The sequence below is a fragment of the Cetorhinus maximus genome, chromosome 13 (assembly GCF_964194155.1).
Source record: "Cetorhinus maximus chromosome 13, sCetMax3.hap1.1, whole genome shotgun sequence".
Lineage (NCBI taxonomy): Eukaryota > Metazoa > Chordata > Chondrichthyes > Lamniformes > Cetorhinidae > Cetorhinus > Cetorhinus maximus.
The window spans coordinates 73,899,138-73,926,703 of NC_135891.1; the positions used below are offsets into that span (position 1 = coordinate 73,899,138).

At 47.9% G+C, this 27,566-nt stretch overlaps 2 protein-coding genes across 5 annotated transcripts in view; one reads left to right on the forward strand and one right to left on the reverse strand.

Moving 5' to 3' along the window:
• Positions 1-27,566, reverse strand: part of LOC144688703 (DNA-binding protein RFX2-like) — a 911,596-nt gene that overhangs the window by 109,424 nt on the left and 774,606 nt on the right. The window lies entirely within an intron of this gene.
• The window catches only part of wdr55 (WD repeat domain 55), a 60,947-nt gene continuing 36,786 nt past the window's right edge, over positions 3,406-27,566 (forward strand). Inside the window, exons 1-3 of one of the 4 annotated variants that reach the window (XM_078555568.1) lie at positions 3,406-3,446; positions 15,206-15,274; positions 16,929-17,074. In XM_078555568.1, coding sequence (XP_078411694.1) covers positions 3,426-3,446; positions 15,206-15,274; positions 16,929-17,074 — 236 coding nt within the window. In that variant the 5' untranslated portion in view covers positions 3,406-3,425. Of the gene's footprint in view, positions 3,523-6,333; positions 6,497-15,203; positions 15,275-16,928; positions 17,075-27,566 lie in introns of those variants that run through there. The other 3 variants (XM_078555571.1, XM_078555569.1, XM_078555570.1) reach the window with 3 other exon arrangements.

The following is a 27,566-nucleotide window of genomic DNA, read 5'->3' on the forward strand; positions in this document are numbered from 1 at the left end:
ACATCTACACTTTCTAATCTCTTACCATTTAAGAAATACTCTGTGCATCTGTTCCTCCTACCAAAGTGGATAACCTCACATCATGTTCCATCTGCCATGGTTCTTGCCCGCTCACTAAGTCTGTCCAAATCCCCTGGAAGCTGCTTTGCATTTTCCTCACAACTGTATCTTGTTTTCATGTTTTTGCTTTCAGACAGACCTTTATTCTGCTATTAATACCTACACTGGACCAATGCTTTGTTTCTTTACTACTATCAGTCCCACTCCCTTTGTCTTTTGTTCCATGACATTTTTAGTATTTAATGTCCTCTGCCCTCTAACCTATCCCCAACCTTCCCTTTTGTTCCTTCTGATCCTACCCCCTTTTTCAACAGCATAGAAACCCATCTTATTCCTACCTCTCTTCAGTTTCAAAGAAGAGTCATATTGGACTCGTTAACTCTGTTTCTCTCTCCACAGATGCTGCCGGGCCTGCTGAGTTTCTCCAGCACTTTCTGTTTTTGTGACAAAGGTACACCCTATCCAGTCAACACTGTAAAGTCCTCCTCTCTAACATCTGGAAACTTGTGCAAAATTGGGAGAGCTGTCCCACACACTAGTCAGGCAACAGCCTGAAGCAGTCATACTCACAGAATCATCGCTTACAGCCAACGTCCCAGACACCCCCATCAGCATTATGTCCTGTCCCAGAATCAGGACATACCTAGCAGGGGTGGTGGCACAGTGGCAGGGAGTGATCCTGGCAGTCCTCAACATTGACTTTAAAACTCATGAAGTCTCATGGCATCAGGTCAAGCAAGGGCAAGGAAACCTGCTGATTACCATCTACGGACATCCCTCAGCTGACGAGTCAGTAGTCCTCCACGTTGAATATCATTTGGAAGAAGCACTGAGGTGGCAATGACACCTAGTTTATGTGGAGAACTTTAATGTCCATTATCAAGAGTGGCTCGGTAGCACCACTATTGACTGAGCTGGCTGAGTCCTAAAGGACATAGCTGCCAGACTGGGCCTGAGGCAGGTGGTGAGGGAATCAGCAAGAGCACCAGTAGGCTGGGTTTAGCTTTAAATTGACACATAAGTTGAATCACAATATCAATAATTATAAAATGAAAACACAGATTTTAAAGCAGCCGGAACATTAAGATCGAAGGATGTTCTATACAAAACGGCTGCCACCACCAATGAACAGGCTTCCAGCCACAGGAGGACGATAAATCTAATGATGGGCCCTTTTCTTCTCTCTTTACATCAAAAACTGTATTAATTAAATCAATAGGTCGGGTTCATAGCTGGAAATGAATCAATTTGTGAATATTGCACCAGACATCATCAATAGAAGCAGCTAATTTGGCGGTTCCATCAATTGCTGTGATCTCCATGAGGGTCGGTCACAAATATCAACTGAGGCGAGTGTTGCCGGGACACCGAGCGGCCCTTGGGTTTGACAAGGATCATTTCCCCGCCTTTCCCCTCTGAGACCTATTCTCACTCACCCTGGAACTCCCCCCGATCCCCCTCCCGTCACCGCCCACCACCCCCCACCCCAAACCCCGCGCCCCCCCCACCCCCCGATCCCCACGTCACCGCCTCCCCCCGATCCCCCCGTCACCGCCCTCCGATCCCCCCGTCACTGCCCCCCCCGATCCCCCTCCCGTCACCGCCTCCCCAATCCCCCTCCCGTCACCGCCTCCCCCCGATCCTCCCGTCACCGCCTCCCCAATCCCCCTCCCGTCACCGCCTCCCCAATCCCCCTCCCGTCACCGCCTTCCCCCGATCCTCCCGTCACCGCCTCCCCCCCGATCCCCCCGTCACCGCCTCCTCCCGATACTCCCGTCACCGCCTCCCCGATCCTCCCTTCACCGCCTCCCCCCGATCCCCGCCTCCCCCCGATCCTCCCGTCATCGCCTCCCCCCGATCCCCAATCCCCCTCCCATCACCGCCTCCCCGATCCCCCCGTCACCGCCTCCCCCCGATCCCCCCGTCACCGCCTCCACGATCCCCCCGTCACCCCCACCGATCCCCTCATCACCGCCCCCCCGATCCCCCCGTCACCCCCCCGATCCCCCCGTCACCCCCTCTGATCCCCTCGTCACCGCTCTCCAATCCCCCCGTCACCCCCCCCGATCCCCTCGTCACCGCCCCCCCCCGATCCCCCCGTCACCCCCCCCGATCCCCTCGTCACCGCCTCCCTCGATCCCCCCGTCACCCCCCCCGATCCCCTCGTCACCGCCCCCCCGATCCCCCCGTCACCCCCCTTGATCCCCCCGTCACCGCCTCCCTCGATCCCCCCGTCACCGCCCCCCCGATCCCCCCGTCAACCCCCCCCCACCGATCCCCCCGTCACCGCCTCCCCGATCCCCCCGTCACCGGCCCCCCGATCCCCTCGTCACCGCACCCCCCTCGATCCCCCCGTCACCGCCTCCCCGATCCCCCCCGTCACCGTCCCCCCGATCCCCCCATCACCAACCCCCCCCCCATCCCCTCGTCACCGCCTCCCCCCAATCCCCTCGTCACCGCCTCCCCCCGATCCCCTCGTCACCGCACCCCCCTCGATCCCCCCGTCACCGCCCCCCCGATCCCCCCGTCAACCCCCCCCCCCCCGATCCCCCCGTCACCGCCTCCCTGATCCCCCCGTCACCGGCCCCCCGATCCCCTCGTCACCGCACCCCCCTCGATCCCCCCGTCACCGCCTCCCCGATCCCCCCGTCACCGTCCCCCCGATCCCCCCGTCACCACCCCCCCCCCAATCCCCCCGTCACCCCCTCTGATCCCCTCGTCACCGCTCTCCAATCCCCCCGTCACCCCCCCCCGATCCCCTCGTCACCGCACCCCCCTCGATCCCCCCGTCACCGCCTCCCCGATCCCCCCGTCACCGTCCCCCCGATCCCCCCGTCACCACCCCCCCAATCCCCCCGTCACCCCCTCTGATCCCCTCGTCACCGCTCTCCAATCCCCCCGTCACCCCCCCCGATCCCCCCGTCACCCCCCCGATCCCCCCGTCACCCCCCCCCGATCCCCTCGTCACCGCCTCCCTCGATCCCCCCGTCACCCCCCCCCCGATCCCCTCGTCACCGCCCCCCCGATCCCCTCGTCACCGCCTCCCTCGATCCCCCCGTCACCCCCCCCCCCCGATCCCCCCGTCACCCCCCTTGATCCCCCCGTCACCGCCTCCCCGATTTCCCCGTCACCGCCTCCCCGATCCCCCCGTCACCGCCCCCCCAATCCCCCTCCCGTCACCGCCTCCCCGATTTCCCCGTCACCGCCTCCCCGATCCCCCCGTCACCGCCCCCCCAATCCCCCTCCCGTCACCGCCTCCCCGATTTCCCCCGTCACCGCCTCCCCCGATTTCCCCTCCCCCGTTAAGTTTTGGATTGAACTGTACCCGGAAGTGAGGTCAGTTCCAGCCCCAGTGTGTTCTGGGAATGAAAATGGCGGCGAAGTTGGTGAGAAAACTTTCCATCCGAGTCTGAGATCAGAGGGAGACAGTCGCCCCAAATAACCCGAACCCCGCGGTCAAGGGTGAGCGGGGGAGCCGGGGGTCAGGGGGAGTGTGGTCAATGTGGGGCTAGAGACAGGGAGAGGGTAAATCAGGAGAGGAGATGGCGATGGGACAAACAAAGAAAACTAATGCTGATTCTCGCGGAGGTTTAAATGGGAGAAACAGAGACCGATATCAGAAATCTAGATCAGATATCCAAGTCGATGTTGAGTTTGGAAGTTTGTAAAATGCTCAATGTAAAAGATGAGTGGTTGTGTTTCTCCAGCTTGTGTTCAGTTTCATCAGAACGAAATAGGAGGCCGAGTTCAATTAGGAGGACTGTCTGGAATTTGCCCTCCTGCCCTCTTGGGCCCCCCCCCCCCCCCCCCCCCCCCCAAGTCTTTTCCCGTTCTGGGTTTGGGCTTCTCCGGACACCATTTGTGCTGGATTTCTCTCATCTTGTCTCCAGCTGATCGAGGTTGGTTTGTGTCTATGCAGATCAGAGCCAGCACATTGTGCACAAGCTGACACTGCCATGAGGGAGAAGCCCTGGCCAGCATCAGCACCACTCTCCTGGCTTCGACTGCTGCATGAATGGGGTTGGGGGAGTCTGACTCTGTCCAAGGACATCACTGAGGCCCAACTTGGGTTGGGGGAGCTCCAAAGACAGGTTCAGCGGCAGCCCTCTCAGGCCTGTGTCTGGGGCGTCAGTCCGTCACAGACCGAGGGAGTTTTCCAGCAGGCCTGAGGGGGAGGGGAGTGGTCTGGGCCAGCCTGAGTGTTAGGGGTTCCAGGTAGGGGAACGGGACCATGGGGTGAACCAGACTGTCCCTCCGTTCTCACTAGCACATACCCTGCCCCTTGGGCCTCGTGCCGCCCCCCACCCAGCAGAATGTCCCTTATTTTAATCCCTCTGGATTTGCTCATCCTGGTGGGAGTGGGGTAGTGATAGGCGACCGGAAGTTTGTGGTCACACGGGCTGATGGGCAGCAAATCCTGTCAATCAAACTGAGAGAAGTGGAAGTTAAATCCCTTCCACCTGGAAGAATTTGAGAGTCTCGAGCCTGCACTGAGAAGCGCAGTGGGTGGTAGAGTCTTTGAAGATTGGAGCAGGGTACTGCAGAGGAGCTTGTTTAGTCCTCTAATTATTCTTTTCCCCCTTTGCCCAACCTCTTCCAATGCCCTCCAACACTAACAGTTAATGACCCGAACCATTTCTTTTTTTGTCATGATGTCTATTCCCTCTGCCTTCATCCTTCACCAGGACAGCCTGAAAACTCACTGTTTCTCTCTGGAATGGGTGCTTACTGGAGCCCTCCAGCACCATCACTGTTCCGTACTGTGTTCTCACATTGACCAACTTCCTCTTTAACTCCACTCACTTCCTCCAAATAAAATGTATTTCTGTGGGTACAAGCCTGGAATGCTGCTATTTTATGGCTTTGCTCCGGTCCCCTCTTTCTCTTTTTCTGGTACATTGATGACTGTGTACGAGCCACTTCCTGCTCTCACCCTGACCATGAAAAATTCATCAACTTTGTTTCTCTTACCTTCAGCTGGTCCATCTCAGACTCCTCCCTTCCCTTCCTCAACTTCTCTGTCTCTCTTTCTGGGGGTAGGCTATCGACAAATATTCACTATTAGTCCACAGGCTCCCACAGCTACCTCGATTGCATTTCTTCATATCCTGCTTCCTGTAGGACTCTTCCATTCTCCCAGTTTCGCCATCTCTGTCATATCAGTTCTGACACTGCCACCTTCCATACCGTTGTTTCTGATATTCTCAGATACTGAAGCAGTCTGTATCCAAGCAGCAAGACCTGGACAAGTGGAAGTAACACTCATGCCACACAAGTGTCAGGCAATGACCATCTCCAACAAGAGAGAATCTAACCATCATCCCTTGATGTTCAATGGCATTACCACCACATAATCCCCCATTATCAACACCTTTGGGGTTACCATTGATCAGCCATATAAATACTGTGGCTATAAGAGCAGGTCAGCGGCTGGGAATTCTATGACGAGAACTCACCTCCTGACTCCCCAAAGCCTGTCCGCCATCTACAAGGCACATGTCAGGAGATGATGAAATACTCTCCGCTTGCCTGGATGAGCGCAGCTCCATGAACACTCAAGAAGCCTGGCACCATCCAGGACAAAGCAGCCCGCTTGTTTGGCAGCCCACCCATCACTCCCCCCATCACCGACGCACAGCGGCAGCAGTGTGTACCATCCACAAGGAACTCATCAAAACTCCTTTGACAGCACCTTCCAAACCCACAACCTCTACCACCTAGAAAGGCAGTAGATGCATGGGACCACCACCACCTGCAAGTTCCCCTTCAAGTTGCACATCACCCTGACTTAGAAAGATATCGTCATTCCTTCTTCATCGCTGGGTCAAAATCTTGTAACTCCCTCCCTAAAAGCACTGTGGGTGTAACTAAAGGCACATGAACTTCAGCATTTCAATAAATAGCTTCTTGCTATTGTGTGTCTGAATGACCTATGTGAGGATACTTCTACTTTGGTCACTTATAGATCAATGTCCAAACTTCTTCAGCAGCCCATCGGGATTGAGAATGACTTGCTTCCACTCTGGTTCAATAAGTTCTGAGATGGTTGAAAGATCCAATGTGAGATCTGCAGACTCTGCCACATGCAGGACAGGTGGTGCTTGAAGGGTCGGGTAGATTGGTCATCTGGAGGTTTGTGTACTGTCTCCGAAGCCTTGATTTCATTTCTGCATGTTCCTGATGAAGTCTCTCAAGATGTTCGGTGCTATCCCAAATGAACCTTCTCTGTTTTGATCTGTCACAGGACAGGGTCTCCCATGAGCTGGCTGGGATGTTTGACTTTTTTGGGGATGCTTTGAGGATAGCGATTCCGCTGTCCTCCAGGGTGTCTGCTACCAAGACCGGGTTCTGAGTAGACCAGTTGATTCGGGAGGCATACAAACAACACGTCCTGCCCAGTGAAGCTGGCTTTGAGTGATTAGCATCTTGATGCTGGGTGAGTTGGCTCTGGAGAGGACACTGCTGTTGGAAGGCCTTTCTTGCCACCAGATTTGGAGGAGCTTGCGCAGGTACCACTGGTGGTTCTTCTAGAGTGCTTTGAGATGCCTACTGTAGGTTGTCCAAGATTCAGAAACATATAGGAGTGCTGGGATCACTGCTGCCCGGTGAACCATAATCTTAGTCTCAGGTTTGAGATCCTGCTCCTCAAATATTCCTTCCCTCAGTTGTTTGAAGGCTGAGATGGTACATTGGAGGCCATGGTGAATTTCATCATCTATGTTTATCTTCTTGAGAGAAGGGTCCCAAAATATGAAAAATGGTCAACATTTTCCAGAATCTCTCAGTCCCTAATCGATGCAGGGAGGTGTTGTGCTGTGGGAGCTGGTTGAAGTGACACACAGCTAGTTGGATGAGTCACTTGGCAATGTCGTTGTAAACAGTTAATTTGTGTTCTCAATCTTTTCCAACTGTCCAAAGTACAGGCCATTGCTGGATAGAGTGTAGAAACATTAAAAAAAGCAGCAAATAGGGACAAAGTGGGATAAAATAGTATAACGGCAAAATTAATAGCTCTTTACTTAAATTCACGTAGCATTCGGAACAAAATAAATGAATTAACGGACAAATAGAGATTAATGTGTGATCTTATAGCCATTACAGAGACATGGTTACAAGGAGATCAAAGGTTGGAACTAAATATTCAGGGGTATGTGACTTTTTGAAAGGACAGGCAGGAAGGAAAGGGTGGTGGGGTAGCTTTGTTAATACGAGATGGAATAAGTATGATAGCAAGAAATGATCTTGGATCCATATGGGTGGAGGTAAGAAATAACAAGGGGATGAAGACACTGGTGGGAGTAGTCTATAGGCCCCTTAACAGTAGCTATGCTGTCGGACAGAGAATAAATCAGGAAATAATGAGGGCATGTAAAAAAAGACAGTATGTTAATCATGGGTGACTTTAATCTCCATGTAGATTGGGAAAATCAAATTGGCAGAGGTAGCCATGAGCAAGAATTCATAGAGTATATTCGGGACAGTTTCCTAGAACAATATGTTGTGGATCCAACCAGGGATCAGGCTATTTTTGATCTGGTAATGTGTAATGAAGCAGGTTTAATAAATGATCTCAGAGTAAAAGATCCGCTAGGAAACAGTGACCATAATATAGTGGAATTTAGCATTCAGTTTGAGAGTGAGAAACTTGTTTGGAAACATCTGTGCTAAACTTAGATAAGGGTAATTACAAAGAAATGAGGGCAGAGTTGGCTGGAGTGGACTGGGAAAGGAGTTTAGCAGAAAAGATGATTGATGAACAGTGGCAGACGTTTAAGAAAATAGTTCATGACTCACAACAAAGATATATCCCAGTAAGGAAGAAGGATTGTAGGAAGGGGATAAACCAACCATGGGTAACCAAGGAAGTTAAGGATACTATCAAAGTGAAAGATAAAACATACAATGTGGCAAAGATTAGTGGTAAACCACAGGATTGGGAAAGTTTTAAAACCAACAGAAGATGACCAAAAGAAAATAAAGAGGGAGAAAATAAACTTTGAGAGTAAACTAGCATGTAATATAAAAACAGACATAAGAGCTTCTTTAAATATATAAAAAGGAAGAGAGAGGCCAAAGTCAAAATAGGCCGCTTAGAAAATGAGGGTGGGGAAATAATAACGGGGAACCAGGAAATGGCAGAGGAGTTGAATAAATACTTTGCATCAATCTTCATGGTGGAAGACACTAATAGCATACCAAAAATACTAAATAATCATGGGGCAAAAGGGTGGGAGGACATAAATACAATAACTATCACTAGAGAAAAAAGTACTAGGGAAACTAATGGGGCTAAAGGTGAATAAGTCACCTGGACCTGATGGGTTGCATCCTAGGATATTAAAGGAAATAGCTGTAGAGATAGTGGATGCACTGGTAGTAATCTTCTAAGGATCCTTAGATTCTGGGAAAGTCCCAGATGATTGGAAAACTGCCAATGTAACACCCTTGTTCAAAAAGGGAGGGAGACAAGAAACAGGTAACTATAGGCCAGTTAGCTTAACATCTGTCATTGGGAAAATGTTGGCGTCTATTATAAAGGAAGTAATGGCACAGCATTTAGAAATGCATAATCTGATCAAGTACAGTCAGCATGGCTTCATGAAGGAGAAATCATGCCTGACAAATTTATTAGAATTCTTTGAAGAGGTAACAAGCAGGATAGATAAAGGGGAACCAGTAGATGTAATATATTTGGATTTCCAAAAGAATTCGATGAGATACCACACATAAGGCTACTTAATAAGATAAGAGCCCATGGTTTTGGGGGTAGTATATTAGCATGGATAGAGGACTGGCTAACTAATAGATGACAGAGAGTTGGAATATGGGGGAGCATTTTCAGGATGGCAGCCTGGAGTGGAGTGCCACAGAGCTCAGTGCTGGGGCCACAATTATTTACAATATATATATTAATGACTTGGATGAGGGAAATGAATGTACTATCGCCAAGTTTGCGGATGACACAAAAATAGGTGGGAAGGCAAGTGGTGAAGATGACACAGAGTTTACAGAGGGATATAGACAGGTTAAGTGAGTGGGCAAAAATGTGATAGATGGAATATAATGTGGGAAAGTGAGAGGTTATGCACTTTGGCAGGAAGAATAGAGGAGCTGAATATTATTTAAATGGAGAAAGACTGCAGAAAGATGCAGCGCAGAGGGATTTGGGAGTCCTCGTGCATGAATCCCAAAAAGCTAGCATACAAGTTCAGGTAATAGGTAAGGCAAATGGAATGTTGACCTTTATTTCAAAGGGAATGGAGTATAAAAATAGGGAAGTCTTGCTACAACTATACAAGGCACTAGTTAGACCACACCTAGAATAATGTGAACAGTTTTGGTCCCCTTATCTCAGGACAGATATACTGGCATTTGAGGCAGTCCAGAGAAGGTTCACTAGGTTGATCCCGGGGATGGAGAGATTTTCTTATGAGGAGAGGTTGAGTCGGTTGGGCCTGTACTCATTGGCGTTTAGAAGAATGAGAGGCAACCTTAGTGAAACATATAAGATTCTTAGGGGGCTTGACAGGGTAGATGCTGAGAGGTGGTTTCCCCTTGTGGGATAGTCTGGGTCTAGAGGGCATAATCTCTGAGTAAGGGGAAGGGGGCGCCGATTTAAAACCGAGATGAGGAATTTCTTCTCTCAGAGGGTAGTCAATCTGTGGAATTCTTTACCGCAGAGAGCTGTAGAGGCTGGGTTGTTAAATAAATTCAAGGCTGAGACAGGCAGATTTTTAATCAGTAAGGGAATCAAAGGTTATGGGGAAAAGGCAAGAAAGTGGAGTTGAGGATTATCAAATCAACCATGATCTCATTGAATGGCGGAGCTGACTCGATGGGCCAAATGACTTACTTCTGCTACTGTGTCTTATGGTGTTATTATTTGGAGAGTTCCTTTTGAACATCACAAGAATTGTAGTTCCACTTTTAACGATGGATTGGGTTCATATGAAGATCAACGGGAAGAAACATGTCTTTGACACCAGCAATTCATCATTCATTTTGATGGGGTCCCTGTTTGGTCACTGTTTAGAAGTGAAATAAAACAACTAATCCAGGGACCTTGTTGAATTTTTTGGGGAGGTGACCAGGTGTGTAGATGAGGGTAGTGTAGTTGATGTAGTTTATATGGATTTAACCAAAGCCTTTGATAAGGTCCCACATGGGAGACATATAAAGAAGGCAAATGCACATGGGATACAGGGTAATTTGATAAGGTGGATTCAAAGTTGGCTTAGTTGTAGAAGACAGAGGGTGATGACAGAAGGATGCTTTAGTGACTGGAAGCCAGTGTCCAGGGATCTATGCTGGGTCCCCTATTATTTGTCATTTATATAAACGACATAGATGACTATGTTGGGGGGTAGGATTAGTAAGTTTGTGGATGACACAAAGTTTGGCTGGGTGATTAACAGTGAGGTTGAGTGTCTTGGGCTACAGGAAGATATAGGTGGGATGGTAAAATGGGCAGATAAGTGGCAGATGGAATTTAACCCTGAAAAGTATGAAGTGATACACTTTGGAATGAGTAATTTGACAAGGAAGTATTGAATGAACGGCATGACACTAGGAAGTTCTGAGGAACAAAGGGACCTTGGCGTGTGTGTCCATAGGTCTCTGAAGGCGGAAGGGCATGTTAGTGGGCTGGTGAAAAAGGCAGATGGGACACTTGCCTTTATCAATCGAGACATAGATTACAAAAGTAAGGAGATCATCTTGGAGTTGTATAGAACCTTGGTGAGACCACAACTGGAGTACTGTGTGCAGTTCTGGTCACCACATTATAGGAAGGATATGATTGCACTGGAGGGGGTGCAGAGGAGATTCACCAGGACGTTGCCTGGGATGAAACATTTAAGTTATGAAGAGAGGTTGAATAGACTTGGGTTGTTTTCGTTGGAGCAGAGAAGACTGAGGGGTGACCTGATCGAGGTGTACAAGATTATGAGGGGCACAGACAGGGTGGATAGGGAGCAGCTGTTCCCCTTAGTTGAAGGGTCGGTGACAAGGGGACATAAGTTCAAGGTGAGTGGCAGGAGGTTTAGATGGGGATGTGAGGAAAAACTTTTTTACCCAGAGGGTAGTGACGGTCTGGAATGCACTGCCTGGGAGGGTGGTGGAGGCGGGTTGCCTCACATCATTTAAAAAGTACCTGGATGAGCACTTGGCACGTCATAACATTCAAGGCTATGGGCCAAGTGCTGGTAAATGGGATTAGAAACTAGGAGCAGGAGTAGGCCATTCGGCCCTTCGAGCCTGCTCCGCCATTCATTATGATCATGGCTGATCATCCAACTCAATAGCCTGCTCCCGCTTTTTCGCCATACCCTTTGATCCCTTTCGCCCCAAGAGCTATATCTAACTCCTTCTTAAAAGCATACAATGTTTTGGTCTCAACTACTTTCTGTGGTAACGAATTCCACAGGCTCACCACTCTCTGGGTGAAGAAATTTCTCCTCATCCCAGTCCTAAATGGTCTACCCCATATCCTCAGACTGTGACCCCTGGTTCTGGACTCTCCCACCAAAAGGGAACAACCTTCCTGCATCTACCCTGTCTCGTCCTGTTAGAATTTTATAGGTTTCTATGAGATTCCCCCTCATTCTTCTGAACTCCAGTGAATATGATCCTAATTGACTCAATCTCTTCTCATATGTCAGTCCCGCCATCCCAGGAATCAGTCGGGTAAACCTTCGCTGCACTCCCTCTATAGCAAGAACATCCTTCCTCAGATAAGGAGACCAGAACTGCACACAATATTCCAGGTGTGGTCTCACCAAGGCCCTGTACAATTGCAGCAAGACATCCCTGTTCCTGTACTCGAATCCTCTGGCTATGCCTTCTTTACCGCCTGTTGCACCTGCATGCTTACCTTCAGCGACTGGTGTACATGGACACCCAGGTCTCATTGCACATTCCCCTCTCTCAATTTATAGCTGTTCAGATAATCTGCCTTCCTGTTTTTGCTACCAAAGTGGATACCTCACATTTATCCACATTATACTGCATCTGCCATGCATTTGCCACTCACTGAGCTTGTCCAAATCACACTGAAGCATCTCTGCATCCCCCTCACAGCTCACCCTCCCACCCAGCTTTGTGTCAACTGCAAATTTGGAGATATTACATTTAATTCCCTCATCTAAATCATTAATATATATTGTGAATAGCTGGGGTCCCAGCACCGATCCCTGCAGTACCCCACTAGTCACGGAAAAAGACCCGTTTACTCTTACTCTTTGTTTCCTGTCTGCCAACCAGTTTTCTATCCATCTCAATACACTACCCCCAATCCCATGCGCTTTAATTTTACACACCAATCTCTTATGTGGGACTTTGTCGAAAGCCTTCTGAAAGTCCAAGTAAACCACATCCACTGGCTTCCCCTCATCAACTCTACTCGTTACATCCTCGAAAAATTCCAGTAGATTTGTCAAGCTTGATTTCCCTTTCATAAATCCGTGCTGACTGTCCGATTCTGCCACTGTTTTCCATGTACTCAGCTATTAAATCTTTTATAATCCACTCTAGAATTTTCCCCACTACCGACGTCAGGCTGACTGGTCTATAATTCCCTGTTTTCTCTCTACCTCCCTTTTTAAATAGTGGGGTTACATTAGCTACCTTCCAATCTGTAGGAACTGTTCCAGAGTCTATAGAATCTCGGAAGATGACCACCAATGCATCCACTATTTCTCGGGCCACTTCCTTAAGTACTTTGGGATATAGATTATCAGGCCCCGGGGATTTATCGACCTTCAATCCCATCAATTTCCCCAACACCATTTCCCTACTAATACTGATTTCTTTCAGTTCCTCCCTCTCACTAAATCTTGTGTTCCCCAACATTCCTGGTATGTTATTTGTGTCCTCCTTTGTGAAGACAGAACCAAAGTATGTATTTAGTTTGTCAGCCATTTCTTTGTTCCCCATTATAAATTCCCCTGTTTCTGACTGTAAGGGACCTACATTTATCTTCACCTATCTTTTTCTCATCACATACCTATAGAAACTTTTACAGTCAGTTTTTATGTTCCCTGCAAGCTTACCCTTGTACTCTCTTAATCAATCCCTCGGTCCTCCTTTGCTGAATTCTAAAGTGCTCCCAACCCTCAGGTCGTTGTTTTTTCTGGCCAATTTGTATGCCTCTTCCTTCCATCTAATACTATCTCTAATTTCCCTTGTTGGCCACCTTTCCTGTTTTACTTTTGTGCCAGACAGGAATAAACAATTGTTGCAGTTCACCCATGCGCTCTTTGAAAGTTTGCCATCGCCTATCCACCGTCATCCCTTTCAGTAATGTTTCCCAATCCATCATAGCCAACTCGCGCCTCATACCATCGTAGTTTCCTTTATTAAGATCCAGGACCCAAGTCTCAGAATCAACTATGTCACTCTCCATCTTGATGAAGGATTCTATCATATTATGGTCGCTCATCCCCAAGAGGCCTCATACAACTAGATTGCCAATTATTCCTTTCTCATTACACAATACCCAGTCGAAGTTGGCCTGTTCTCTCGTTGATTCCTCAATGTATTGGTCCAGAAAAACATCCCGTATACACTCCATAATTACTCCCCTACGGTATTGTTACTAATTTGATTTGCCCAATCTATATGCAGATTAAAGTCACCCATAATTACAGATGTTCCTTTATTAAATGTGTCTCTAATTTCCTGTTTAATGCCATTCCCAATATCACCACTACAGTTTGGGGGTCTATATACAACTCCCACTAACGTTTTTTGCCCCTTAGTGTTTCTCAGCTCTACCCATACAGATTCCATATCGTCGGAGCTAATATCTTTCCCTACTATTGCGTTAAATTCCTCTTTAACCAGCAATGCAACTTCGCCGCCTTTTCCTGTTTGTCTGTCCTTCCTAAATACAGAATACCCCTGGATGTTCAGTTCCCATCCCTGGCCACCCTGCAGCCATGTCTCTGTAATCCCAGCTATATCATACCTGTTTACATCTATTTGCGCGGTTGCATATGCTCCTCGCATTAAGGCACAAAGCCTTAAGGCTTGTCTTTTTAACATTACCTGTCCCGTTCCCACTGTTTTTTACTGAGGCCCTGTTTGATTCTTGCCCTTGATTTCTCTGACTATCACTTTTCTTATTCCGTTTTCTGTGTTTTGTTCTTGTCTTTGATTCCCCTTCCTCTGACTCCTTGCATAGGTTCCCATCCCCCTGCCATTTTAGTTTAAACCCTCCCCAACCACTCTAGCAAATGTTCCCCCTAGGACATCAGTCCTGGTCCTGCCCAGGTGTAACCCGTCCAGTTTGTACTGGTCCCACCTCCCCCAGAACCGGTCCCGATGCCCCAGGAACCTGATAACCTCCCCTTCACACCATCTCTTCAGCCACATATTCATTCGATATATCCTGCTATTTCTACTCTGACTAGTAGGTAGGTCAGGTGTTTCTCACATGTCGGTGCAGACTCGATGGGCCGATGATTCTGTGATTCTGACCTCCTCTCTGGCCACTTATGTTCACCTGCTCGTAGGAACTCTGAGCAAATCACCATCACAACGAGCAAGAAGAGCCTGAGAAGAGTGGCAAGAAGTTTGGTTTCTCTTTGGTGTTAAGCACTGTAATTAATCTTACAGTTCAATTTGCTTTGTTATATTTTATTTGCAAATAAATTGGAACAAATATGTTAGCCTACTTATCACTTGGTGGTCTTATTTTTCCAGCTACTGCTGAATTGAAGGGAAAATGTCAAGGGTAATCCATGTATTCCACAGAATTCAAGGTTAATTGCTGAATTTGTGTCCTGATCCACATGTAACAAGGAATAAAGGCTCAGGTTTCCATTTGTAAGAAATGGAAACCCATCCAGCATTAGGATATGTAACATGCACGTGTGAAATGGGCTGAATGGTGACACAGGGATTGATGCTGAGCATTCTCTGCTCTGCCTGGCTTGGTTGATCATTTGATAAATTTGTGAATTTGATCATATTTCAGCATCTTTCAATTCCTTGCTCCGTTTTGGGGCTGTAACTCTATTAAGGATCAGATTGAGTGATGACAGAGAAATGGAGCAGGAGGGTCACTGTATATTTGACAAAAAGTGTTAGGTAAATGATCACAGTATCACATGCTTTAATTTTTTTCCTCCTTGTTTTCACTTAGGAAGCACAGAACATACAAGAAAGTTCCAGAATGTGTGAAGCTGGTCAGGAGGCAGCCTTGACAAATGAGGTAATGATGGGGAACTTCCATTACCCACCAGCAGCACCGAGCTTACAAGTGGAATCCTCCACCTGTCCCTTTGTTACTTATTTCAGCTGTGCCTCTGTGTGACATGCTGTGTTCTGAGTCAAATGGTCACAGGTTTAAGTCTCACTCCAGACACTTGAACGCATAATCCAGCTGAGGCTGAGGGAGTCCTGCACTGTTTTTAGGATGAGACATTAAACAGAGACCCAATCTGCCTTCTCAGATGGACATAAAAGAGCCGCTGGCACTATTTCAAGGGAGAGCAGAGTTCTCCTCAGCATCCTGGCCAATAATAATTAACAATATTAACCAGCATCTTTAAAACAAAACAGAGTGGCTGCTAATTGGTTACATTGCTGTGTGTAATTTCCTACATGGTAACAGTGACAACATTTAGAAAATGCTTCATTGGCTGTAAAATGCTTTTGGGGTGTCTTGAGGTTGTGAAAGGTGCTATATAGATACAAGTTTTTTTGTCTTTTTACATTGAACAAAATCAGACATTTATATAGTGCTTTAAGCTAATGGATTACGTCCTAGTGTAGTCTTTTTGACAGCTGATTTGCATGCAGCAAGGGCCCGTATTTAGGTAGTGAATTGATAACTAGCTAATTGCTGAAAAAAGAGAAATGTCAAAGCTTTTCATCTTGCACTCATCAGGATGCTTCGCAAGAATACCAATATAAGGAGAAGACAATAATCCATACTGTATGTCAAGAGAGTGCTGATTGGTTGGCAAGTGGACTCTGTGTCCTGATGAGTGCAAGATTGAAAGCTTCGAGATGTCTCTTTTTTTCAGCAATATTCAAGTTCTATACTACCAAACAACTAGCTAATTGTTTTTCGTGGTCCTGCAGGATCTTTAACATTCACCCACGCAGAAATTACAGCAAGCCATTCAGTTGGTGTGTAGCCTCCATGTGACCAGATAATTCTAATCTTGTTTGCCCGAGCTGCTCCCATATCCTTGGAACCCCTTCTCCTTCATGCGCCTGTCCAAACTAATCTTGAATATTGATATTGTTTCTTCCTCAATCAATAATCTTAGAAGTGAATTCCACAGCCTCAGAAGTTTCCCCTGCTCTGTCCTAAAGCTCTTACAATTATTTTTGTACCTCTGGCCCCTTGTTCTTCCCTCAACTACTGGGCATAGTCTAAAATTTCCCATCCTTTGAGGCAGCTGAGCTCTTTGTTTATTGACTCTTCTGACAGTGTAGCACCCCTTCAGTAATGCACTGGAGTAACCTGCCTACCATGCTCAAGTCCCTGGAATGGGGCTTGAAGCCTCAACCTTCTGACTTGGAGAGGTGAAATCTGTTGCTCATGTTTCCGTTTAAACAATCCAAACAACAATACAAACAATTTCACTGAGGACCCTTACAACTGACAGCGAGATAGGGGAGAGTTTTCTCTCACCCAGTATTGCTGGTTAAATCCCAGGTGCTAGGGAAATTCTGTACTGATTGTACTACCCGATATCGCTGATTACACCGAGCTCTTACAGGAAAAGATCAGATGGCTGCTTGTAAATAGCTCTCAACTTGGTTTAGTGGTTTTATATTTTTGGGATTATATGAGGTCCTGTGACTTGCTACAGTTCACCATATCCTTGACTCTAATCTCTTGCTTCTGATAGGATCATTCTGAAGATGAGGAGGTGAAAGAGGTCAGAGTAAGAGAGACTCCCGAAGACATCACCTTCGATGCAATTGTAAATACGATAGCTTTTCACCCAACGCGGGATGTCATTGCAGCGGGAGATGTGGATGGAGATGTATATGTGTATGTATTTCACTGCATAGTTATAATACAGTCATCAGAACAAACCTCCTCAGCTAGGACAGGTAAGAATGCACAGGCCCTCCTGACCACGTGAGGCCTTTTGAAGTCAGCCTGCCGAAGATTCAAGGTGCTACCTGTAACCAAAAAATGCAAAGAGAAAACAAATGGTGCATGTTGGTCCCCAGGTAACTGAATCTACCTGTGGTTGACCCATGGTGTTGCTCATAGTGGACTGAAGGATACACTTGTATAAGGAGGGGAGCATTCTACCATGCAACATATTCTGTTAGATTGCAACTTGATGTGCTGCCTTAAGGCTGTAATTGCAGTGTCTCCCCGCATCAGTAAGAGGCCAATTCCCTTACCTCCCAGAGCATTAAGAGGTCAATTGCTGTTCCCTCTAGGCCAGTAGAAGTCCAATTGCTTCACCACCTGGGTCACTAGGCCAATTGCGAGGCAGGTCCCTAAGTTTCAGACTAACTTTTTAAAACGTGGGTTTTAAATTCATGGGTTAAGGGTGTTTTAGTAAAGTCGATGTTTCTTGCCCAGCCCCAGTTACCCTGAGAAGGTGCTGGTGGGCAAAGTAAAGAAAGCAGGCTTCCTTCCCTTAAGGATATTTGTGAAGCATTTATTTTTAGGATTATTTGACAGCTTCATGGTCAGTGATCCCAGCTTTATATTTCCATGTTTTTAAAACTTAGATCGGGGAAACACTGGGAAAGTAAAGTGGGTTGTGTTGTTGGGGTGGGGGTTTGCCTAGATCCTAACAGTACTTGGAGAGAGCTCTGAGAGCAGAAGAGAAGCAAGAAGAATCGAGCCTAAAAGGCCCTCAGATCATTGGGATCCTCTTTCCCCGTCCCCCCCATCTTTGCAATGTCTTCTCCTGATCAACCTCTGGCCCCTTTTGCACTCTGGTGAAACTCACTGCTTTTCCTGTTTGCAGCCAGTCCTTGTTAAGTTCTTATCTTAAAGCGCTTATTGCAGTGTTAATGTTTGCAGCAATCTTTGTTCAATGTACATTTCATAAACTAACACACGTGATTTCTAAAATGCTGAAAAAGGCCATTGTTGAGGCAGCTTCCAAATTTTTATACATTAAAAGTTAGCTTTAAACCCCAAAATATTCTGGGAATTATTAATAAAAGCTATAATTTTATTTTGAACTGCTCTGTTATGACCCTGCAGTTGGTAAAGTTGAATTCTTTAAAAATCTCAGAGGGAAACTTTAAACAACTGTCATAACCTATATTTTTAAGTGGTATGTTTGAGATGCAGCTCTAAATTCAGGAATCAGACCACTAGTTCTCGAGAAGTTTTATATTAAACTAAATGAAACATTTTATTAATTTACACAAGTTAAATATATACACATAGCTATAAATTATTACTATCATAACTTTTAACAAATTCCCAAACTAATCTCCATTAAGGCAACAGCACCCATAGGTTTAACCAGACACCAGGCAAAGCATTTTCACCTTACAAATTCAGAATGAGGTTCCTTTCACTTTGATTCCTGTGGAGACAGTTGTAGGCTTACAGCTGCTTTGATCTTACATTGCTTCTGCCCTGCACACACAAAAACTGCTAACGGTTATATCCAGCACATCTCATTGAATGTAAATTCTCATTTTATCACCACTCTCTTTGAACTCCACCTCTTCTAACAATAAAACCCCTTTCATAGTACCAATTTTATTAGTAATATAAACATATTGCTTGGTCTCTGCTAGCAGGGTGCCAGATATCACCCCACTTCTTGAATGCTCTAATCAAAAAATGCAAATGCACTCTACCTCTTACATCTCAAAACTAGTACGCATCAAAGCACCCAGACTAACTGGCTTTAATCCAATTTAGACACACCCACTGACTAAACCTCTATTTTAAAAGAAAAATATTTTCCAACAATATTATCTACATTAATAGCTTTATGACATGCTCCAAGACGGAATCTGTGACTGATTTCTTTTGACAGAAAAGAAACAAAAGGTTTATTTACTGAGGATAGATTTCTTTTAGTACACTAATATCCTTGAACGTTTAATTAAAATTATCAATTCTTTGAGGTTTCAAAGTATTTTGTGTAAAAGACTTTATGTAAACAATGAACTTTTGAGCAATTGTGATTTAATTTTGTTTATGGAAAGTTTTGCTTGTTAAAATGGTAATGATTGGTAAACTCACTAGTAAAGCAATTAAGGATAAATTTTCCACACCCTGCACCTGGTGCAGGATAGGGGCAGTTATCAGGAAATTACCCTTAGATTCCCGCACCCTACCCATCAGACCCTTGCTGTTTTAATTCATTAAATGCTTATTTCACAAACAGCTCAAGAGCCCACATTCCTACAGTGTCTGCTGCCCTTGTCTTCTAGGCGGCAGAGGTCTTGGGATTGGAGGGTACTGTTGAAGGAGCCTTGGTGGGTTGCTGGAGTTCCTCATGTAGTGGTACACACTGCAGTCCATGTGGTGTAGATACACAGTGCTGTTAGGAAGGGGGTTCCAGGAGTATTGCATGCAGTTTTGGTCTCCCTACCTAAAAAAGTATATACTTGCCATAGAGGTGTGCAGTGAAGGTTCACTAGGCTGATACCGGGGATGGCAGGATTGTCATATGAGGAGAGATTGGTTCAACTGGGCCTGTTTCACTAGAGTTTAGAAGAATGAGAGAGGATCCGATTGAAACGTATAAAACTCTAACAGGGCTAGATAGACTAGATGCGGGGAGGATGTTTCCCCTGGTAGGGGAGTCTAGAACAAGTCTCAGGATACAGGCCGTTTAGGACTGAGATGAGGAAAAATTTCTTCACTGAGGGTGGTCAACTGTGGAATTCTCTACCACAGAAGGCTGTGGAGGCCAGATCACTGAGTATATTCAAGAAAGAAATTGACAATTTTTTGGACATTAGGGGCATCAAGGGGTATGGAGAGAAAGCGGGAATATGGCGTTGAGATAAGAGGATCAGCCATGATCATACTGAATGGTGGAGCAGGCTTGAAGGGCCAAATGCCTACTCCTGCTCCTAGTTTCTATGCTTCCATTTTGACCCAGCAACAGCGAAGGAATGGCTGATACAGTTACAAGTCAGGAAAGTGTGTGGCTCGGAGGGGATGGTGTGTGGCTTGCAGATGTTGGTGTTCCCGTGTATCTGCTGTTCTCGTCCTTCTAGGTGGTAGAGGTCGCAGGTTTGGAAGGGGCTGTCTAGGGATCCTTGGCGAGTCGCTGCAGTGCATCTTGTAGACTGCTGCCATTGCGTCGATGGAGGAGGGAGTGGATGTTGAAGGTGGTGGATGGAGTGTCAATCAAGCAGGCTGTTTTGTACTGGATGGTGTCAAGCTTCTTGAGTGTTGTTGGAGCTGTACTCATCCAGACAAGTGGAGAGATTCCATCGCACCCCTGACTCTCGTGCCTTGTAGATGATGGACTGACTTTGGGGAGTCATTAGCCAGAGAATTCCCAGATTGTGACTCGCTCTTGTAGCCACAGTATTTATATAGAACCATAGAAAAGTTACAGCACAGAAGGAGGCCAATCAGCCCATCTTGTCCATGCTAGCCCGAGGACATCCAGGTGCCCTTTCTACTCCCACCTTCCTGCACCTGGCCCATAGCCCTGCAGCTTACAGCACTTAAGGTGCAGAACCAGGTACTTTTTAAAAGAGTTTAGAGTTTCTGCCTCTACCACCAACTTGGGCAGCGAATTCCAGACACCCAGTACCCTCTGCGTAAAAAAGTTCTTCCTCATGTCCCCCCTACACCTTGTGCCACTTATCTTGAATCTATGTTCCCTAGTTCTAGAATTCTCCATCAAGGGAAACAATTTTATCCTGTCCACTCTATCTATTCCCCATATAATTTTGTACACCTCAATCAAGTCACCTCTCAGCCTTCTTTGTTCCAGGGAAAATAACCCCAACCGATCCAATCTCTCCTCGTATCTACACTTTTCTAACCCTGGCAACATTCTTGTAAACCTCCTCTGCACTCTCTCCAGAGCTATTACGTCCTTCCTGTAATGTGACCAGAACAGCACACAATACTCCAGTTGTGGCCTCACCAGTGTTTTATACAATTCCAACATTATATCCTTACATTATATTCTATACCTCTGCCAATGAAGGAGAGCATTCCATATGCCTTCTTTAAAACCTTGTCTACTTGAACTGCCGCCTTCAGGGACCTGTGTACTTGTACGCCAAGATCTCTCACTTCATCTACCCCTCTTAGTATATTCCCATTTATTGTGTAATCCCTGTAACTGTTTGACCTCCCTAAATGTATGACCTCACACTTCTCTATGTTAAAATCCATCTGCCAGTTTACCGCCCACTCCACCAACCCATCTATATAGTTTTGGAGATTATGGCTATCCTCTACAATATCCACTACTCGGCCAATCTTTGTGTCATCTGCAAATTTTCAAATCGTGCCCCCCACGTTCACATCCAAATCGTTAATATATAACACAAACAGCACGGGTCCCAACACCGAGCCCTGTGGAACACTACTTGAGAGTGGCTGATTCATTTCCATTTCTGGTCAATGGTAACCTCCAGGATGTTCATAGAGAGGATTCAGTGATAGTAATGCCATTGAATGTCATGGGAGATGGTTAGGTTCTCTCTTGTTCGAGATGTTTATTGACTGGCACTTGTGTGTCAGGAATGTTACTTGCAACTTATCAGCCAAAGTCTGAATGTTCAAGTCTTGCTGCATTTGGACATGGACTGCTTCAGTATCTGAGGAGTTGCACTTTGTGTAATCATCAGCGAACATCTCCACTTCTAACCTTATGATGCAAGGAATATCATTGATGAAGCAGCTGAAGACTGTTGGGCCTAGGCCACTGCATTGAGGAACTCCTGCAGTGATGTCCTGGAGCTGAGATGATTGATCTCCAACAACCACAAACACCTTCCTTTGTGCTAGGTATCACTCCAAGCAGCGGACACTTTTCCCCATGATTCTTACCTCCTTCAATTTTGATACGGCTCCTTGAAGCCCCAGTGAGCGTGATAGTCTGTGGGAGGGGTGTCAGTGAGTGTGATAGTGGGAGGGGCGTCTGTGCGTTTCTTAGTCAGTGGAAGTGGTGTCAGTGAGTGTGATAGTCAGTGGGTGGGGTGTCAGTGAGTGTGATAGTCAGTGGGTGGGGTGTCAGTGAGTGTGATAGTCAGTGGGAGGGGTGTCAGTGAGTGTGATAGTGGGAGGGGCGTCTGTGCGTTTCTTAGTCAGTGGAAGTGGTGTCAGTGAGTGTGATAGTCAGTGGGAGGGGTGTCAGTGAGTGTGATAGTCAGTGGGAGGGGTGTCAGTGAGTGTGATAGTCAGTGGGAGGGGTGTCAGTGAGTGTGATAGTGGGAGGGGTGTCAGTGAGTGTGATAGTCAGTGGGACGGGTGTCAGTGAGTGTGATAGTCAGTGGGAGTGGTGTCAGTGAGTGTGATAGTCAGTGGGAGGGGTGTCAGTGATTGAGATAGTCAGTGAGAGTGGTGTTAGTGAGTGTGACAGTCAGTGGGAGTGGTGTCTGTGAATGTAATAGGCAGTGCGAGGGGTGTCAGTGAGTGTGATAGCGGGAGGGGTGTCAGTGAGTGTGATAGTCAGTGGGAGGGGTGTCAGTGAGTGTGATAGTGGGAGGGGTGTTAGTGAGTGTGATAGTCAGTGCGAGGGGTGTCAGTGAGTGTCATAGTGGGAGGGGTGTCAGTGAGTGTGATAGTCAGTGTGAGGGGTGTCAGTGAATGTGATAGTCGGGTGGGGTGTCAGTGAGTGTGATGGTCAGTGGGAGGGGTGTCAGTGAGTGTGATAGTCAGTGGGAGGATTGTCAGTGAGTGTGATAGTCAGTGGGAGGGGTGTCAGTGAGTGTGATAGTCAGTGGGAGGGGTGTCAGTGAGTGTGATTGTCAGTGGGAGCGGTATCAGTGAGTGTGATAGTGGGAGAGGTGTCAGTGAGTGTGATAGTCAGTGGGAGGGGTGTCAGTGAGTGTGATAGTCAGTGGGAGGGGTGTCAGTGAGTGTGGTAGTGGGAGGGGTGTCAGTGAGTGTGATAGTCAGTGGGAGGGGTGTCAGTGAGTGTGATAGTCAGTGGGAGGGGTGTCGGTGAGTGTGATAGTCAGTGGGAGTGGAGTCACTGAGTGTGATAGTCAGTGGGAGGGGTGTCAGCGAGTGTGATAGTGGGAGGGAGGGGTGTCAGTGAGTGTGATAGTCAGTTGTAGGGGTGTCAGTGAGTGTGATAGTCAGTGGGAGGGGTGTCAGTGAGTGTGATAGTCAATGGGAGGGGGGTCAGTGACTGTGATAGTCAGTGGTAGGGGTGTCAGTGAGTTTGCTAGTCAGTGGGAGGGGTGTCGGTGAGTGTGATAGTCAGTGGGAGGGGAGTCACTGAGGTTGATAGTCAGTGGGAGGGGTGTCAGTGAGTGTGATAGTCAGTGGGAGTGGTCAGTGAGTGTGATAGTCAGTGTGAGGGGTGTCAGTGAATGTGATAGTCAGTGCGAGGGGTGTCAGTGAGTGTGATAGTGGGAGGGGTGTCAGTGAGTGTGATAGTCAGTGGGAGGGATGTCAGTGAATGTGATAGTCAGTGCGAGGGGTTTCAGTGAGTGTTATAGTGGGAGGGGTGTCAGTGAGTGTGATAGTCAGTGGGAGGGGTGTCAGTGAATGTCATCGTCAGTGGGTGTGGTGTCAGTGACTGTGATAGTCAGTGCGAGGGGTGTCAGTGAGTGTGATAGTGGGAGGGGTGTCAGTGAGTGTGATAGTCAGTTGGAGGGGTGTCAGTGAGTGTGATAGTCAGTGGGTGGTGTGTCAGTGAGTGTGATAGTCAGTGGGTGTGGTGTCAGTGAGTGTGATAGTCAGTGGAAGGGTTGTCAGTGAGTGTGATAGTCAGTGGGAGGGGTGTCAGTGAGTGTGATAGTGGGAGGGGTGTCAGTGAGTGTGATAGTCAGTGGGAGTGGTGTCAGTTAGTGTGATAGTCAGTGGGAGGGGTGTCAGTGAGTGTGATAGTCAGTGGGAGTGGTGTCAGTGAGTGTGATAGTCAGTGGGAGGGGTATCAGTGAGTGTGATAGTGGGAGGGGTGTCAGTGAGTGTGATAGTCAGTGGGAGGGGTGTCAGTGAGTGTGATAGTCAGTGGGAGGGGTGTCAGTGAGTGTGGTAGTGGGAGGGGTGTCAGTGAGTGTGATAGTCAGTGGGAGTGGTGTCAGTGAGTGTGATAGTCAGTGGGAGGGGTGTCGGTGAGTGTGATAGTCAGTGGGAGGGGAGTCACTGAGTGTGATAGTCAGTGGGAGGGGTGTCAGCGAGTGTGATATTGGGAGGGAGGGGTGTCAGTGAGTGTGATAGTCAGTTGTAGGGGTGTCAGTGAGTGTGATAGTCAGTGGGAGGGGTGTCAGTGAGTGTGATAGTGGGAGGGGTGTCAGTGAGTGTGATAGTCAGTGGGAGGTGTGTCAGTGAGTGTGATAGTGGGAGGGGTGTCAGTGAGTGCGATAGTCAGTGCGAGGGGTGTCAGTTCCTGTGATAGTCAGTGGGTGGGGTGTCAGTCAGTGTGATAGTGGGTGGGGTGTCAGTGAGTGTGATAGTCAGTGGGAGGGGTGTCAGTGAGTGTGATAGTCAGTGGGAGGGGTGTCAGTGAGTGTGATAGTCAGTGGGAGGGGTGTCAGTGAGTGCGATGGTCAGTGCGAGGGGTGTCAGTGAGTGTGATAGTGGGAGGGGTGTCAGTGAGTGTGATAGTCAGTGGGACGGTTGTCAGTTAGTGTGATAGTCAGTGGGAGGGTTGTCAGTGAGTGTGATAGTCTGTGGTTGGGGTGTCAGTGACTGTGATAGTCAGTGGGAGGGGTGTCAGTGAGTGTGATAGTGGGAGGGGTGTTAGTGAGTGTGATAGTCAGTGGGAGGGGTGTCAGTGAGTGTGATAGTCAGTGGGATCGGTGTCAGTGAGTGTGATAGTCAGTGGGAGGGGTGTCAGTGAGTGTGATAGTCAGTGGGACGGGTGTCAGTGAGTGTGATAGTCAGTGGGACGGGTGTCAGTGAGTGTGATAGTCAGTGGGAGGGGTGTCAGTGAGTGTGATAGTCAGTGGGTGGTGTGTCAGTGAGTGTGATAATCAGTGGGAGGGTTGTCAGTGAGTGTGATACTGGGAGTGGTGTCAGTGAGTGTGATAGTGGGAGGTGTGTCAGTGAGTGTGATAGTCAGTGGGGGGGTGTCAGTGAGTGTGATAGTCAGTGGGAGGTGTGTCAGTGAGTGTGATAGTCAGTGGGTGGGGTGTCAGTGAGTGTGATAGTCAGTGGGAAGGGTGTCAGTGAGTGTGATACTGGGAGGGGTGTCAGTGAGTGTGATAGTGGGAGGTGTGTCAGTGAGTGTGATAGTTAGTGGGAGGGGTATCAGTGAGTGTGATAGTCGTTGGGAGGGGTGTCAGTGAGTGTGATAGTCAGTGGGAGGGGTGTCAGTGAGTGTGATAGTCAGTGGGAGGGGTGTCAGTGAGTGTGATAGTCAGTGGGTGGTGTGTCAGTGAGTGTGATAGTCAGTGGGAGGGGTGTCAGTGAGTGTGATAGTCAGTTGGAGGGGTGTCAGTGAGTGTGATAGTGGGAGGGGTGTCAGTGAGTGTGATAGTCAGTGGAAGTGGTGTCAGTGAGTGTGATAGTCAGTGGGAGGGGTGTCAGTGAGTGTGATAGTGGGAGGGGTGTCAGTGAGTGTGATAGTCAGTGGGAGTGGTGTCAGTGAGTGTGATAGTCAGTGGGAGGGTTGTCAGTGAGTGTGATAGTCAGTGGGAGTGGTCAGTGAGTGTGATAGTCAGTGTGAGGGGTGTCAGTGAATGTGATAGTCAGTGCGAGGGGTGTCAGTGAGTGTGATAGTGGGAGGGGTGTCAGTGAGTGTGATAGTCAGTGGGAGGGGTGTCAGTTAATGTGATAGTCAGTGCGAGGGGTGTCAGTGAGTGTTATAGTGGGAGGGGTGTCAGTGAGTGTGATAGTCAGTGCGTGGGGTGTCAGTGAATGTGATAGTCAGTGGGTGGGGTGTCAGTGACTGTGATAGTCAGTGGGAGGGGTGTCAGTGAGTGTGATAGTGGGAGGGGTGTCAGTGAGTGTGATAGTCAGTGGGAGGGGTGTCAGTGAGTGTGATAGTCAGTGGGTGGGGTGTCAGTGAGTGTGATAGTCAGTGGGAGGGGTGTCAGTGAGTGTGATAGTCAGTGGGAGGGGTGTCAGTGAGTGTGATAGTCAGTGCGAGGGGTGTCAGTGAGTGTGATAGTGGGAGGGGTGTCAGTGAGTGTGATAGTCAGTGGGAGGGTTGTCAGTTAGTCTGATAGTCAGTGGGAGGGTTGTCAGTGAGTGTGATAGTCAGTGCGAGGGGTGTCAGTGAATGTGATAATCTGTGGTTGGGGTGTCAGTGACTGTGATAGTCACTGGGAGGGGTGTCAGTGAGTGTGTTAGTGGGAGGGGTGTTAGTGAGTGTGATAGTCAGTGGGAAGGGTGTCAGTGAGTGTGATAGTCAGTGGGATGGGTGTCAGTGAGTGTGATAGTCAGTGGGAGGGGTGTCAGTGAGTGTGATAGTCAGTGGGACGGGTGTCAGTGAGTGTGATAGTCAGTGGGACGGGTGTCAGTGAGTGTGATAGTCAGTGGGAGGGGTGTCAGTGAGTGTGATAGTCAGTGGGTGGTGTGTCAGTGAGTGTGATAATCAGTGGGAGGGTTGTCAGTGAGTGTGATACTGGGAGTGGTGTCAGTGAGTGTGATAGTGGGAGGTGTGTCAGTGAGTGTGATAGTCAGTGGGAGGGGTGTCAGTGAGTGTGATAGTCAGTGGGAGGTGTGTCAGTGAGTGTGATAGTCAGTGGGTGGGGTGTCTGTGATTGTGATAGTCAGTGGGAAGGGTGTCAGTGAGTGTGATACTGGGAGGGGTGTCAGTGAGTGTGATAGTGGGACGTGTGCCAGTGAGTGTGAGAGTTAGTGGGAGGGGTATCAGTGAGTGTGATAGTCGTTGGGAGGGGTGTCAGTGAGTGTGATAGTCAGTGGGAGGGGTGTCAGTGAGTGTGATAGTCAGTGGGAGGGGTGTCAGTGAGTGTGATAGTCAGTGGGTGGGGTGTCAGTGAGTGTGATAGTCAGTGGGAGGGGTGTCAGTGAGTGTGATAGTCAGTTGGAGGGGTGTCAGTGAGTGTGATAGTGGGAGGGGTGTCAGTGAGTGTGATAGTCAGTGGAAGTGGTGTCAGTGAGTGTGATAGTCAGTGGGAGCGGTGTCAGTGAGTGTGATAGTGGGAGGGGTGTTAGTGAGTGTGATAGTCAGTGGGAGTGGTGTCATTGAGTGTGATAGTCAGTGGGAGGGGTGTCAGTTAGTGTGATAGTCAGTGGGAGTGGTCAGTGAGTGTGATAGTCAGTGTGAGGGGTGTCAGTGAATGTGATAGTCAGTGCGAGGGGTGTCAGTGAGTGTGATAGTGGGAGGGGTGTCAGTGAGTGTGATAGTCAGTGGGAGGGGTGTCAGTGAGTGTGATAGTCAGTGCGAGGGGTGTCAGTGAGTGTTATAGTGGGAGTGGTGTCAGTG